Source organism: Chamaea fasciata, unplaced genomic scaffold, assembly GCF_029207755.1.
Source record: "Chamaea fasciata isolate MVZ Bird 193981 ecotype frontalis unplaced genomic scaffold, bChaFas1.0.hap1 SCAF_1, whole genome shotgun sequence".
NCBI lineage: Eukaryota > Metazoa > Chordata > Aves > Passeriformes > Sylviidae > Chamaea > Chamaea fasciata.
Genome location: NW_027094086.1, coordinates 37952233 through 37969630, shown reverse-complemented (window position 1 = coordinate 37969630; position 17398 = coordinate 37952233). Strand labels below are relative to the sequence as shown.

At 40.8% G+C, this 17398-nt stretch overlaps 1 protein-coding gene across 3 annotated transcripts in view; it reads right to left on the bottom strand.

The window, feature by feature from the left end:
- The window catches only part of TOX (thymocyte selection associated high mobility group box), a 218381-nt gene extending 202397 nt beyond the window's left edge, over positions 1-15984 (bottom strand). For 2 of the 3 annotated variants that reach the window (XM_066180799.1, XM_066180809.1), the window contains exon 1: positions 15217-15984. In XM_066180799.1, coding sequence (XP_066036896.1) covers positions 15217-15318 — 102 coding nt within the window. In that variant the 5' untranslated portion in view covers positions 15319-15984. Of the gene's footprint in view, positions 1-13662; positions 13807-15216 lie in introns of those variants that run through there. The other variant, XM_066180790.1, reaches the window with a different exon arrangement.
- Positions 15985-17398: the final 1414 nt, after the last annotated feature.

Here is a 17398-nt window from a genome sequence, read left to right as displayed (position 1 = left end):
GAAAAGAGTGATTTTTTTCAGAGGTGGAGAAGGAAGGGGGGTGGGGAATGGGACAGGAGATGACACAGCATCTCACAGTGTTTCTCTAGTTCTACTCCACAATTAAATTTGTGTTGAAGAATCTCTACATCCATTTATGGAGACTGCTCTTTCTGCTCTTTCTCTCACCATGATCTATTTTTGTCTATATTACTTTTCCCCATCTCTCTTATGAGATCTCATCTATATAATACTCAAAAAAAGATTTCCAGATATTTTTGGATTCTACCTTCTTAAAAGAAAGTTCCTGGTAGAAAATAGTCAATCAGTTTCTGTTGCAGAAGGTCAAGACTTTCTACAGAACATGAGTGAGCAAAGTAGCAGATGAAGGTAGCAATGGAATAGCTAACATGACATTTCATGGACTAAGACACTTCACAGAGAAACCCCTGCAGCACAGGAAGTTTGTTCCATGAGCTAGTAAACATTGCCTAGAGTCAAGCAAGTTCACAGAAAAAGCGGTATCTGTATCAATAAGACTTCTGCAAACCCACATTCACGTAACTTTCAACATCATCCAGCACTACTTCAGTTGATCTGTCCAGATCCTAATAGCTCTGCTTTCATTTAAATCTGAATCTGGCTGTTTTCCTTAAAGCAGACATGTCGTCACACTAGGTCTGTGAACCAGAGATTTTTGATTCACCCCAAAAAACTCAGGGTGAAACTTAGTCTGTCTGGGGCCCAACCCACACTCCACACACCCCTTCTCCACTGTCAGTACAGGTACTTCCGGACCCTCTGATGTCCCTTCTCATCCAAGAGTCAGTTAGTCAGATTTTCCCTGGAGATAGTTTAGGTGTCCTTACTGGTGGAAATGGTATCCAGCTTCAGCCAAGACCAGTCAGAAAATCTTCTTTCTACAGAATATCTTCATATTTTCTTCTTTTCTAGTACAAATTCCCACATTCTCAAGTGATAGATATGCTAAGGTTGCGATGACCTGTCGTTTCAAAGTTCAGCATCGGTGTAGGCTGAATACTCGAAACGTAAGGGGAGAAAGGAGTGTCCTGGCTGAACAGAAGTAGGTGTTCAGTGATGGTTAAATATAAACACATTCTTGAACTAGCACGAAGGACCCCGCTCTCTTCTTTAGATGAGTTCCTTGAACACTCAGTGCACCCCTTCCTTGCTCTCCTTTCCCACACTTGACAGAACACTCAGTGTGTGTGAAAAGCTCATGTTTCCTGAAAACATCTTCTCCTTACCTAGGATAGTATGACCTGAAGACTGACACTCTCCAATTCAGAATATTCTGTGATTCTGTGATTTTTTTTTTTTTTTAACTACTAAGCTTTGTACATGTCCATCACAAGCTCAGTAGTAATAATAAGGAAAGATTCTGATGAGTCAATGGTAGAAAATTAACTTCCAGGCCTGGTACATCAACGTGCTCTGTTGCTTCAGAATATGCCTGCATCTCTAAAAAAGAGCTTCCAGCATTGCTAGAATCCCAGGCAACTGTGTAGGAAGCAGCAGGTTAAGAGCTGTCTCTGCTGTAATAAACTTGTTCCTAGAAAGTCTGCAGTCCTTCGCTCCAACCAAAACCTTCTAAATTCCTTTTTAATTCAGAACTATTTTACTCTGCAGTAAATATTAAGATTTAAATTTTGAATTTCTGAAAAGAGTTAATAAAACCACAGCCATGCTTAAGAATGCTACTTTAGTATTTCCACTGTAGTGTTCTGTTTGAGAAAGTCTGAGAAAGCATTCTTAAAAGGGCAATGGATTCTGCTGAGTAACGTATTTTTCCTTTTCAAAAATATTTTTTCTCTGAGCTTTCATTATTATATCCATGGAGTCCTCTCTAGCCCCAAAGAAAAATATTATAAGATGAGCCCTAAGGATTTGTAAACTAAATCCCCTGGTTTTACTAGAACTGAAATAATTTATACAAATTTATGAAGTTTAGTATAAGCATATATTTAACAGATACCTCTTTAATTATTTCTATAAGCATAGTAAATATATATATGATAATAAATACATGCACAATAAGCTTTCTCTTACTTAAAATTGTAGGTTTAACTGTAGTACGTGACTGTAATTTTCGTCACAACATCTGTATTTACAGTTTGAGTATTTTTAGCCTTAAGGAAACTTAACCAGCTCAACTGAATTTAGGAGAAGAAAATATATTGAGATAGAGAAGTGCCTTTTGTTTAGAGATAAAGTTTAAAAAATACTAAGGCCTTAGCTTTTGCTTGAGTTCCTCAGCCCAAAATGGGGACATCGTGACAAAACAATAACACGGGTATTCTCATGTTCTGTCCAAAATCTGTATAATGGAATGCATGCATCATGACAGCCTGCACTAAAGTATCAGAGGGAAAAGATTGGTAAGAGAGAGCCCAGGATCTTCCTAGCCACACCAAGACTTGGTCCTCACTTCACTCACTGCAACAATAGTCTCCCTGCTACTAAAAAGGAGTTAACTCCACAGCAGAAAAATCTGTGCTGCAATGCTGAAGAGACTCAGACACTCCTAAGAGACAATAGCAATGAATGGCACGGATGAATAAGCAAAACACATACACACAAAATTATTTTTGAAACAATATTATTTGGGTTAGAAAGTCATGTGATCAAAATGAAAAAAATGCAAATTTGAGGTTGCCTGAAAGTTTTACTCTGGTGCAATTTGCAACTGCATTAATGATAAAGTTGCAATGGCACGATCACTCATTCCACATCCTCTGTTTCACTCAAATTCCTGCCAATGATAACATACTACAGAGCAAAATCAAGGCATCCCTAAATCTGCCATTCCCAGCATTAAAGTGTCTGACATTGTAATCTAACAAAGTCCTGAAAAAAAGGAGTCCTCATGACATCAATGTTGCAGTCTTCTCAACTGTATTTCAAGAGCTACTATGGTGATTTACAAAAATGGCTCTGGTATTTAATGTTGCACAATTTAAGTAGATTCTTTCCTCAACACAGATTAAAAAAAAAAATTAAATTCTTCATTTCAGACAGGTTTAAAGTTTCAAAATATGGAACTTTCCCTCAATCCTTGTGGACCTGTTGCTCAATTTTTACTCACAAATCTTGACAACCGATAGCAGTGTCAGATTATAGTAGATCCAACCATACACCAATGTCATATATTAAGTCAGAAGTGATCTGCTTCATTAGAAATAATGTAAATCTTGTTGGTCTTCTTCTTAAGGTATTCACTTATTTTAAGAACTCCTGAGGGTTTATTGATGTTCAAGATGCAGTTGGGTGAGATACACTTCAACCCAGCACAGGAGTAAACAGGCTCCATAAAGGTGCAAGAGTGTTGTCAGACCATCTAATGTGCCTTCAACAAGTGGCGAGCACCCTTTCTTCCTACACTTTTTACACAAATATAACCTGAAAGTCAGAGCTGGCCTTACACAAAGGGTGAAAGAGCAAAAGGCAGTCAATTTGCTTCTCATTCAAAAACAAACCAGGAGAAAAGAGGAAAGAAACTCTGTCACTAAATAACAATTCCTTCCCAGGGGTCCTCACAGAAAAATGCAACTGTCATCCTCCTTCAGATTTTAAAGTCCCTGTACTGGAACAAAACACTAACTCAGCTAAAAGTTCCTCACAACTGCCTTGTAGCTGTGCTTTCAGTTGCTGATGCTTTATGAGTTTTAAAAAGAATACAGTCAATGCTGCGGTTTCTGATGCAAAATGAAATGGCGAATCTAATTTAAAATATCAACATATAATTATTATTCATAATAACGAATATTTGCCTTTGTTACTTTCATGTTACTTACTGTTCTTGGCTATGGTAAATAATGAGGTCTGTTTAGCAGAGTTATTTTGTAGTGATGTATCATTTACTGTTCTTAAGGAAAAAAATATCAAAGTTGCATTACAACTTGATATCAAACCTTGGTTTTAGTATCAGACTTAAAACTGTGGTCCCTATCAAGATAAATCTCCCCCTAAATTAACAGTGTTGCCCAAAAAATGTGCATCAAATCCAGCATAAACAAGAAACCCTACTAGCTCTCAATATAAAGGAAGAAACCCATCATTTCCTCTTGTCTCTATAAGGGGACAAGACTCAAGGGCAGCCTCCCTCACTAAATTTTTCCACTCACTTTACTTTTTTTTTTAAACTGACTTGGTTCAAAGTACTCTTGAAAAGAAAAAAGAAAAAGAAAAAATATAAACACTTCTATTGTAGCAGTCTTTGGTCAATGTAGACTTGATATGAATTTACATCATCAAAACACCTCTTAATTGTGTTAAAATCTATTGCACAGATTTCTCCTCCAAAATTCATGAGAACCTTTTGCTTTACAGTCCCTTCTTCACTTGAATACCCTTTTTCTCTCTTATTGGAAAATATATCAATTGCTTATTAAAAAAAGAAGCGTTTTGGCATGGCTGACCTGTAGAGATACAGAGCTAAGCAGAGTCAGTGAATCCACTCACTCTGATATGCACACATGATATGCAATTAAAATCTCCATTCACATTCCTACAGGGTTGTCAATCAAGAGCAAAGCCTTTTTGACAACATCCAGTGAAGCGTACCAACTAACTGCTGAACAGGAACTTAAACAGTAACAGCTTTTGTTACTATCAAGAACGGATTTTACCAAGATTGGGCTCAGTTTCTAAAGAAATAATTATGTTAAAATTTTGGGGGCTTTTCATTAAAAATTTAAATGTGTCACAAAGCTATTGTGTGTGAAGCTATCATATTATGTAATACATGAGGGTTATCAGATATATGTGAAAAAAAACCCTCTCTAACCTTTCTTGGCTGTAGGAAACAATTTATCCTTTCATATTTAGAACAATGAACAATGATTACAAGCTGCTTTTTAGTGAGAAGAGAACATTATTCTAATTGCATGTTGTCTATTTGGTAGGCATCGAATATCTTTTATAACATGACATTATGAGCTGCCCAGACACAAAACTAACACTGAAAAAGGTCTGCTACTGCCAAAAATGATGCTGTGAACAATTTATTACTGACACACTGGAAAATAATTATAGGTATTTGCAACTCTGTGAAAATATCCTACCTTTCAATTTGCAGGGGAAAACAGAGGAAAAGTCTTTGATAAACATTGAAGATGTTAACATTTACTTTCTAATACTAGTCACATAATGCACAACTCATAAGAGCATTAGAGTACTTTCAAATCCAATCTGTAAAGGTAAAACCAGTAAAAATACATAGATTGTTAATAATCTGATGTTTGTGTTTTGAGCACTAACCTTGAATTACAGTTTTCATACATGCTAATATTATTAAATATTGAAATATTTGCCCTCTTGCTTATCACACTCCATATCTGAAGAGAGAGCAGATGCATCCTGACTATTAACAGTCATGACAAATTGCCTTACTAATGAATGTTACACACTGAAAGTGCCATAACTGATTAAACTACAATTTCCCACTACCAGATAGAGAGAGACTTGGGAACTCCAGCAGTGGACAACTCTGATGTTCTGCCAACAGGCCTTCAGGGCACAGTGTGGTATTTAGAAAAACACACTGTAAATTCCATATGAATATATTCTAAAAGACTATGTGTATACAACAGGTTTTAAAGAACATTAGATGAAACAGCTTAGGTTCGTAGCCAATGAGCCATGCAAAATGGATGTGTTTTAACAATTTTAGAATCATTACAAGGCTGTGTTGGAGAATATTTCTGTTGGGTTTCTCTGCCCCTCTCCCCACCTCCCCAAACATTGCTTGTGCTTTGCTTTCACATAAAATCTTTCTTTTGTCAGTCTCTTTGTCGGTGCAAAATTGGCAGTGGTTCAAATTCAAAGTACTCCTATTCATTTACTGACCATTAAACCAATGTCATTCTAGTTCACATCAGCCAGAGAGCTAAGCTCTAAAAAACATAAAAGGCTTGCTTCACCACTGACGAATAATGTGTACATTTTTACAGAGCTTAAACCTTAATGCTTTGCCTGAAACTAACAATACAGTATACCTTATCATTCCTTTTTCACAAGCAGGCAGCTGCTGAAACGCTTGCCACTTCAAAATATCAATTGCTTGCCAGAGTTGTCCTCAACACACCCTGTCAAACTCATGTATATTGTGCAATGAAAATGGTGCAGGACTGAAAGCTAGAAATTGTGTCAAATTCTGCTGTAAGGGTATGATGTGCAAAGAACAATGTATGACAACCGTAGAGACTACAAACAATAGCAATGGAGCCAGACACTACATATATCACAACTGTGCCAGTACATATTTTATTGTATGTATTATATATTTAAAGCATGACAAATGTGTCATTGAAACTATGTTCTACACCAAAAAGAAACCCTTCAGCTAGTTAAGCTTTTTCATTTCTCTTGGTGGAAACGTAGTAGTATTTTTCTGCCCTCTAAACATTTGTTTGTAAATCACACAGCACAAGAAAAAAAATCAGGTTTTCAAAATGAGCAACAGAAAACAAAAGACAATAATACAAGATGCGAAAATGAGATTTTGTTCAATTAACACTTCTGCTTTTCTCTACAGACACAGAATCAGGCTACCTTAAAGAATATCTGAGGCTATGCAAAACAAATACAATATCACTACACCCATAAATTACAGTGTACCTAATTTTAATGTAGATAAGCGCTGGCCTATTGATTTGCATGTTTCCCTGGCAAAATGGAAATCCCATGTGAGTATGTTCTTTGTCTGTAGAAAATGCATTTTAAAAAACCTTTACGAATACAGCAATCTATGCTAAAAAGGAAAACATAAGTAACTAGTATAAAATTAGGTGTGGAACCTAGGCAAAGTAGTCGTCAAGTACACACATGTACACATGAACATCTCTGTGCATGCGTCAATGTCTGTTACACAGTCACATAGTTTTTTAGCACACAGAATTTCTACAAAGTGTCTTAAGTCATGGAAATTCAGCCTCTAGACAGAATCTTGAATTAGCTGAGAAAAAAAAATGAAAACTGCCAAACTAAGTAAAAACGCAAGTTAATCACAAGGTGACCATGAACTGCTAGTCTTCAAAAAACAACACGTAGTTATGATGAAAAGCGTTCAGGAGGAAAGATGAGTGCAGCAGCCCACAACAGCATGTAGGTTGCAAAATCTGAACACACAGTATTCCATGAGGGTCATTAACTGATATAATCCTAACCAAAATGAATAGATACACCATTAAGGTGTTAATAAATATTTTGGAAAGAGAATGGGTGGTTTAGGTGCTCAGGGTTGCTGACCTTTGCTGTGTTTATTAGTGGGACAATGATGCATTATTAACACACAGCAGCTGTACCTGAACTGCTGCCATGAACATAATAGCCTTTTATGGCCATCAGGGGAGTGAGATAGGAGGCCTTTATTAACCACTACACATGATTAGCACATTATGTGAACTTTAGTAGGCAAATTATCTCTTATTGAAATATAATGTTGGTTATAACTAATTGTAAACATGCTTTAAAAAACTTTTCAATGCAAAACTAAGAGTTTTACTGCCATTTAGGTAATAAGTGGCTAAGCCACTAAAAAAATAATTCTTCCTTTCCTTTGCTCAACCTGTAAAAACAACTGTACCTCACGAAAACCTATTGCCCTATGATCAAAACACTGAAGTGACTGAATGACTTCCATCTCATGAATATTATCTTTCAGAACTGTAAAAAAAAATAGACATTTCCAACACAATTAAGAAAACTGCCGGTGAAGAAAAAAGAGCTTGCCTTATATATTCCTATAGAAACTACAAGCAGTTCTTAAAGAATCAGCTGACAATACATTTTCAAGAGTTAACTTGAAAAAATAACACCATGATTTACTTCAAAAAGCTTAGTTTTGGGTAGGATTATCCCATTAGCGTTTGCAACTGAACACAGCACTAAGAGTCCATTATGAGCAGTCTTTTATGCCCTAGCAGAAAGTCATTAACATAAAATAAATCATTAGCTTTGATATTTAGCCTCTACTATCTGCAGGTTTCTATGACTAATGCTCACAACTTTGTCTGCCAAATGATCAATTATATTTTTTGAAAGGTTGTCATCCCTTTTCACCATTATTTTTCCTTTCACTATTTATTATTATTACAGGTCGATGCAAACAAGATGATCGTATGAGAAACAAATTTTTCCTCTTATTCATGAGCACAAACCTACCCACTTTTGGCAACTGTGACCAGAATATGACTTCAAAGCCAATTACTTATAGTACAGGATAGAAATGATGCATTCTCAGAGTAAGTTTACTTCTTTCAAAGTCAGCAATATATGCAATGAAGCAGAAATCTACATCTGTGTATATACATACAGAGTAGCATAGATACAACAGACATTTATATGTTTACATAATGTTCTCCTCTAGCAGGAACTGTCTAGATAAATCTTTTACTTCACACTGCAGGCTTCATATTTCCTTTACTGACCCATTTCCCTAAGTATAGGTTATCACTGTCTGATTTCAGAGTTCCAAATTCTTGCATATAGAATAAGAACTGGAGTTCACTGCAGATTTTCTTAATATAACAAAAATACATACCAGCTACAGTAACTTCCATTTAACCTTTAAGACCATATAATCATCAACAACAATAGCAGGAGACAAAAGTACTACAACAGCAGCTCAATTTCCATGCTTAGCCAGCAGTATCTTTGAAAAAAGCCACTCGTGACACTTTTGATTGGTAGAGAGTGGTTTAACAGTCAAGAATGTGAATGCTAAAACATTCTGACATTTCCACTAACCTGGAGTTGTCAGATGCTCATGTAATTCAAGTATGTTTTGCAACTTACAAAGCAGCGTGTTCCTTGGGAGGCAACCATTCAACAAGGGTCTATAGCAAATCAAATAGCAGCCCAGTGAGAAATACTAAATGAACAGTTCAGGAACAGTGTTAGCATATGTGCAATTGAAAGATAAGATATAAATATTATTAGAGCCATATGAAATTCAAATGCTAAAAATAAATTACTTGCTGCAAACATAAGAAGCAAAACAAAACCACAGACATTACAAATGTGGGTTGCACCAAGATGCCTGCTGAAAAACAATTTTAAGTTTGAAGGTCTAAATCAAGAACTAAATGTTTCATTTACTAACTGAAAACTGATTGCTACCAATGAACATAAATGGCAGACACTCCATTAGAAGGGGGGACAAGAGTTCCTTACGTGCACTCTCTGCTGTGGAGGGGCAGAGTTTGTTGCTGGCACTAAGGCTACATAATCTGTGCCTAACCATAGAATAACGCAACGCTGCCATTTTCCAACTGAACGCTGTAGAGAAAAGCATTATGATCAAGAAAATCTCATTTGGGCTGATGTGAATTCCGTGCCTGAAAGTATTTTGGAAGCACTGCTATAATTAAAAGTCATTTGGCGAATCTGCTACAAACCATGTTTTGAAGCAGTTTATAACTCAACATTTTTAATGGGAAATCATTCTTTGGGCAGAAAATTGGTACGCAGTTGCATAGCTAAAACAGCAGAATAGACTATTTCAGTTGGAAAGGATCTACAACAATCACATAGTCCAGCTGCAACAATGGAACATTTAAATTTAGGTCATATTTAAAATATGTATTTTATTTTATGTAGTCCATGCTACACATTCAAAGGGCATGTGTCCTATTCAAAAAGATAAACAAAGCTGCCACTAATTGCCTCTGCTGTCAGTACCAGAAGCCAAGATCTGCACTGATCCAGGGACTACCCTCTCACCACACGAAGTGGTGTTTTCAGGTCACTCTTGAGCTGTGCTGAGAGTGCAGTCAAAGGAGGCTTTTTACTTCCAACATCTGAGCTTTCTTATATCTAACATCAATACAGGATTTAAAAATCCAAGAATATTAATCTAAATCCTACCATGATTAGGACAATTCTCTTCTAAAATATAAATTGCGTTTTACACATAGTCCATTTTTCAAATGCTTCTGTACATTTTTAGCAAGACCAGAAAGTCATGCAAATGTGGGAATCTGAGAGCCAGAGGGTGCTCAGTAGTTCACGGTAAAGTGTGATCATCACCAACACATCCCAAACTCAACAGAAGCTGGAAATGCCCAGTCTTCCACAGTACAGCTTCTCCAAATCACCTCCAGATGCTGTTTGGTTTAATGTAAACATCAAAGGTACTGCATGTGCTGTAATGTTTAGTTAATTCAGCATTCTTAATAATTTACTGGTTTCACTTTTTTTTTTTTCATAAGACTTCATGATAGGGTGATTGAGGGTAATGCTCTAGAGATGAAACGCATCATTCTTGTATGAGAATAAAACATAATTCCTCTCAGTGTACTGATGTTTGGCAGAAAAAAAAAATAAATTACTGCAAATGCTTTGGTTTATAGACATCTTTGAGAAAGATTTCTCAAAAGCATATACATAAATCATTTTCTGTGTTCCACAAAAATTGGGACCACTTCTTCTCTGAAACACTGGAATTTAGGGAGGCACACTTGAGATTTGCCCACAACACTGAGACTACATACTAATGTATGAAAGAAAAGACCATTTCCGTTCTTCATACGTGGTATTTTTGAAAGGAAGAGACTTAACACTTGAAAATCAACAGTCAACTCTAATGTAACTGTTTAATCTTTCCTTTATGAAACAGTAACAAATTTCAAGTATGATTCTAATGCAGTAGAGGACAAGGGCTTTTTTTAAGGGGGAAAAATATGTACAGGATAAACAATATGAACATAATCTAAAACGTTGTCAAAACAGTAACATGTATTTCAGCTTTAGAGTTGTCCTTCAGAGAGCCTGCTTGCCACACCTCTGAGTTTGAGATAGAGACTGGATGGAAGCAAGCCCCTGGAAATAATGTACACTTTGTAAACAGCCATGGAACATTTTACTTAGAGGAGTCTCTATGGTAGGGTTAAGTTTACACAATAAATTACTCTAAACGCTGAGTACAAATATATGCACTTTTGCTCCATGGAATTCTGATTACAAGCAGGATTGTTACCTGCTTACAAAGCATTGTATTATATCTCCTTATCCAGTTCTACCCAATGTCATTTTGCTTTTTTCATTTTGAAAGGTTTTGCCTCCCTCTCCCTCCTTTCTCCTCTTTATTCCTTTTTTAAAAAACAACTACAGTCTATCATTTTACCTCTGCTGTCTGGCTGTATTTTTCCACTGCACTGACAGTGTTTTCACTACCAGTGAATACAAGAAGGATGAGTTGTAGGCTCCTGTATTTTTGAACAAAGTAGCAAATCACAGAAGAATCCAGTGCATAATTCTGCAAGGCTAACCATTGGGAGCAGTAAAGACCATTATTTTCTGTCTACTGATGGCAGAGGTCAGCATCCCTGTCATTAGCTGTGTCAAACTACAATTATATAACTGCACTTCATGTGAGCAGACATATGAAAACAGTGTAAAGTTGCAAGTATCAAAATTAAAAATATACTTATCCTTCTTACAGTACTGATGGAAGTGGTCTTTGGAGGTGACACTTCAATAGGGAAAGCCATGAGACTGTTATTTACTGTTCTCAACATAAACATTTAAACCTATCATTCAACTTCTTCAGGCAGCTTAAAATCACTGGCTATATTCTATCAAATTAGGACACCTGGATTATCAGAGTTATTTCTTTTATATCATTCAACTCAATTACGTGACATTTCCTAAAATAAACTTCAACTGAACAGATTACTCACATTAGCCTGAACATATCTGAGCTGCAATTATGCTTCAAGTTTCAAGAGGTGAACAGAAAAACCCCAACCCTAAATCTGTCCAGCATAAGAGCTCCACTATGTTATTTCAAAGGCTGACCTATATAGCAAAGCATACCGTCCATTCTGTCTGTTTGTATAAGAGATACCTCTCACAGTTGTCATAACCAACATTGTTTGCATTGTTCCTTCACTTTTCTTTCTCCCTGGGTAATGCAAGAGAAACAAGGAAAAGCCTGCATGACAATATATGAAGAGTATAATGAGCTTTCACAGCAGATAGAGAAATATTAGGCTAAGATGCTTACAATGCTATTTTAGGTTTATAAAATAAAGATCTAAGCAGTCTTCTGAAACAAAGCCTGCCAACTGAAAATTGTAAGATAAGAGGTGATTGTTTGAATCTACATTATTTTCCTCTGGCTACAGAAAAATGCACAGTCAATACCTCCCATGCATGTGCCTGGGAACTCGTATGCTACAAACAACCATCTGATCAGGGAAAAAAAACTAGCGCTCACAGACCAATTAGAAAACTTGAAAGCCTCAGTATTTGTGATATACATTCTAAATTACCAGCAGCTCAAGCAGACTTAAATGTAGAGAATCAAAGTCTGGCAAATTTGTAAAAGGAAAAACACCAGCAAAACCTAGGTATGAAAAATAGGGCCAAATCCAATAGTAAGTGCCAAAACCAAGTTTTAACTAACTTTACAAGAAACAAGATCCCAGAGGATCTTGATGAGTATCTGAATGAGTTTTGCAGGTGAACACCTAACGAAGACCACCATTCTGACCCAGGACAAGGATCCATCACACTCCAGCCATCATCTCCTCTCCTGGGAGAGTTTAAAAGCAAACACTCAAACAAACATACTGAACAGAAAATTCTGCAGGCCTCCTGCCCTTCAAACTCCCCAAATACACACAGCCTGAAAATGAGTGACATTTCTCATGAGAAAAATGAGAGCAATACTGTAACATGACGACATGTTTAGAACAAGTCAGATAAGTTTTCACAGCAATGTTAATCACGCTGGGCAAAGGGAGAGAGTGAAGGGGGTGAAAAATAAAATGTTCACTACATGTACGCCTCCAAGGGGCCTGGCAAACCTACTCTGTCCATTTAATGTTATCAATGGTCAGTGGTAAAGACATCTGAGAAAGACATGTTCTGTACTCCATAACTTATATTGAAACATTCCTGGTAAGTCTTTTCCAAGCATAAAACATATGTCTTATGACTGTGCACTTTTAAGCACATTATCAGTTCAGGCAAAGTGAAATAGAAGAGTTGCAACTTGTCTACAGAATGAGTGTCTCATTTGCATTTGAAAAGAACAGTTTGCTCCCTCATACATGGCATGACTTGAAAGAAGCTTTAACCAGCTAGTAAAGAAATTCTGAAAACGACTTTCTAAATTAATTTATTCGATTTGGAGTGCAACACACCAAAAATTATTTAAGGAACTAAATTGGAAAATGATTTAATACATTAAAGTAATTCCTGATTTTCCAAAGCATTTAACTTTTAAATTAAATCTGGCCCACTATCTCAAGAATGATGAGTGAAATGTGTATTCAAGTCATTACCTTCCTTCTGAAGCTTTAAATCATTGACAGGCTTAATAACATTTGTCCAGTTTCACTGCCAAACAGGTCTTCAAACACTTTGGTTCTTATGGCATTAATATCAGCCCAAGCTTTTCACATGGCAACATTTCACTGTTACAATTTACAAATCTGACAATAGAGAAAATAACAGCAAACCACGCATGAAAAGTAGCAGTAGCCTCATGATTACTCAGAGCACTAACAGAAAATTAATGAACATATAAATGCTCCTTCACATTTGAACTCTTCCTGCTGAACCAAGTTCACTCCTGGCACAAACTTCCAAAATATAGCGAACGTTTGCCAGATGCTGCAAAATAGTTACTTAAAACAACACTAACAGTCATACCTCTGGGATCTCTCTTGAAATATCCTGAGGCATCCACCACAAAGGGCCAGATTTATCCCTGGATTCTATAACTCCATTGAGTATATGTGAAATGCAGCCAGGATGAATTTGGTCCTTTCTGTTGTGATTGGTAGATGCGACCATGTGGGAAACCTTTCCTGAAAACTGAGAGGGCTTCACCCGGGCGCCGCAGCCTCCGCGCCTCAGCACAAGCACACTCTATTTTGCTGTTTATCTCTGAATCGAGGCAGCTGCCCGGGATGAAAGGGACGGCTCGGAACGTCTCTCTGACACGTGAGACCGTCACGACAATAGCCGGGCGCGGGACCGGGCTGTCGGCCGGGCCAGGCCGGGCCGGGGCCGCCCCTCCGCGGCAGCGCCCCGCCGGCCACCGCGCCCCGCCGCCGCCCTCCGCACCCGCGGCCGGCCGTGCGGAGCCTGCGCACGGCGGGGTCTGCGCTGCGAACAGCCATCTGCTGCTGCAGCCCGCCACGGGCTGCCACGGCGGGCTTCCAAACAGGCGCCCGAGCGCGCAGGTTTGAACATATCGCTGTCTCCCGGCTTGCTCCCCTTGGCCGGGCTGTGCTCGAAGAGGTGCTCTGGGTAACTCGCACTTTCCGAACATTTCCTACGGGCAGCATTTTATTCACGTGCAAAGCCCATTCCGTAAGAGCAGAGAGAGTGCAGCTCATACATAAAGCACCGGCTGGCTCAGGCTACAGAGGCAGTAACAATGCAGGAACCCCAGCCCCCTTCCTCGGCAGCAAAAGTCACGCAAAGTGCTCCGGGATCGCAGCACCAAACTCTCGGAACCGGACTCAGGATTTGGGCTAGAGCGTGTATCCTGTGCGGTTCCTCTTTCCCCAGGGCTCGGGGACTTAAAGACTTAGCCCTCCTCAGGCACTGACCCTATTTGCAGAGGTTTAATCAAGTTACAGAGAAATTGGTAAGGCAGCTGCACAGCCGGGACAAAGTGGAGCCGATGTTCTGAACCGACTTGTCAACATTATGCAGACTTAATATGCACATAGAGAGAGGTGTGTGTGTGTGTGACATGCGTGTATACACACGCACGCACACACACACACACAAACGTGCTTTTCGGCTCTTTGACACATGAACTGCGGGACAGTTTCTACCGGTTTGTGGCGGGCGCGATCTTTCTCATTAACAAGAGCCCTGGAAATTCAAGTCCCCGGCATCAACATCCCCATCCACGCCGTTTCTCCGAAAAGATGTTATGGAAAATGCCTCCCCCACCCACCCCCCCACCCTCCCCCCCCCCAGCTCCAGCCGCCCGCCCCCAGACTACTCCGGGGGTTTAATTTGGGGTGCCTGAGGGGGAGCCGGTGTGTGTCCCGGCGGCACCGCTCCGCGGCGGGTGGTATTGCGCTCCCCAAACCCCGACAAGTGCCGCTGCCCTCCCTCCGCCTCGCCGGGCAACTTGGTGCGCGGCTCGCCAGAGCGCAGCGCCCGCTCATGCAACGCGCCGCGACAACAGCACACACCGACAGCACAGATTAAACACCTCGGACGACACAAAACACGAGTCACCTTGTTGCAATAGTAGGGGTCCAGGCAGGGGGAAGGTCCCAAACAAGGCGTATCAGGAGCGGCAGCAGGCTGAGGAGGTGGTGAATAAAATCTTACGTCCATTTCACTAAAACATCAAGCAAACTCCTTTCCTTTTCTTTTGGTCGTTAATGTTGGTGTAAAAAAGGGGGGTGTGAGTGTGTGTTTGTGTGTGTGTATGTGTGTGTGTGTGAGAGGGAAGGGGGGGGACACACAAGACTGAGAAGAATAAAAAAAGAGGTGCCTGACTTCAGTAGTCAAACACCTTCCCTGCCTCACATCCGTTTGTGGTTTGTAAAGAGAGAGAGGAGAGGAAAAAAAAATCTCTTCCAAAAAAGCACCGGTCTGCAGATGTCTGCGAGAGAACCCACGAACCCTCCTTCTTCTACGGCAGGGCAGGTAACTTCGAGTACTTATTGTTTCCCCCACGCATCGGCACCGGGGCGCTCGCTCCGTGCGTGCCGCTCTTTATGGGAGTCTCGGAGTTGGTTCGCTTCTCCCTCCCTCCCTCTCGCTCGCTCCCTCTGTTCTTTCCCCGTTCTTTCTTTTTTTCTTTTCTTTTTTCCTTTCCTTTTTTTAAAAAATATTATTGTTGTTATTTATTTTCTTTGGTTTGGTGGAGGTGTATTTTGGTCGCCCACCACAGCGAGGGCCTTGGGGGCGACTGGGGGGGAGGTGGCGACAGCAGCCGGGCCCCCCGCGCACCCCCGGGGGGAGCGGGGCCCCGAGGCGCTGGAATGGCCGCCCCGAGCCGCCCGGCCCTCTCGCCTCGCCTCGGCCCGGCCCGGCCGGGCTGGGTTGGGCTGGCGGTGGCAGGGGACGCACCGCGCTCCGCCAGGGAGCCGCCGCTCCGAGTGTGCCTCACACAAAGGGGCCGGCGAGGGAAGAGCCATTTGCGGCCGCCGGGGCCGGGAGCCGCGGAGAGGGGGCGCTCCCGCGCCCGCCATCCCGCCGCCATCCCCGCCCTCTGGCTGCGCCCTCCGCCCGGCCCCCGGCGCCGCCCGGCCCCCGCCCGTTACTATGGCACCCCCTCCGCGCCGCGGGGCCGGGCCGGGCCGCAGGGGGAGGTGGCTGTGGCGGCAGGGACGGCGGGCTCGGTGCGCTGCCTGGGGTCGGTCGGGTTCAGGCTGCCGGTGGGGCCGCAGGCAGGTCCTTTGACGTGCTTCCGTGAGACCCTCGGACCCATTTCCGCGGACGTTTGGCAAAGTTGGGGTCGGGCGACCCCTGCGCCCTGTCAGCCCTCTGAGGTTGCTGTGGGTCGAGCTGCCGGCAGAGCCCGTCGTCTCCAGGCCCAGCAGAGTGGAAGCTATCGCCCAGGGTTTGCGGTGGCACAAACACGCTGTGATCCAGGACCATGTCCCAGAAAAGAGGAAACAAGTTGAAAGTAAAGTGCACCCGTGAAATACCTCGTCATCTGGGGTCTACCCCATTAATCGTGATGCTCAGGCCTGGCCGCGCAGGGTGACGGCAGGCACAGGATGAAGGAGGGACGTTTGAGGAGATGGCCTAGCTGGGAGGGGAGGAAGGAAGGGCAAGCGAATGGGGTAGGGGAAATGAAGAGGAGCTCAATTAGCAGCAAACAAGGGTGCTGACAAAAGAAAAGTTCGGAATCCAGTGGGATGCGGGAGAGGGATTGATGAGCATAACAAGGTTAGCAGGCAAAAACAATGAAAGAAGAGGTGACTTCAAGACACCATGAGCAATCCCACTGGGTTTCCTGCTGAGTCTCCAGTAGTCTTAATCAGGGCAGAAAGGATGGAAGAGAAAGACACTATGCTGAGCTCAGATAATGCCCAGTAGAGGAATTGTGTTATGAAAAGAAAGGAATGCCTTTCCCTCTTAAAATAAAAACGAATTATTGAGTGCGACACAAACAAGCTGAGATGACAATGATTAACAGGAATGGTTACATTTATCAATATTCATGAACATTTCCATCACAAACCAGTTAGAATCTAAGAGGATTTGTAATGCATGTTGTCACACGAAACTGTTTTCTCATCACTGAAAAAAAAATCCACTAAAGATTTCAAGGGGACTTAGTATTGAGGGGGAGCAAATCACAATTTTCAGGTGAAGAAATCACTGTTTGTGTGAGGATGTACATATGAATACACAGAGGTATATAATTGCACCTCAGATATTTTGATATTGTAGAGTCCTT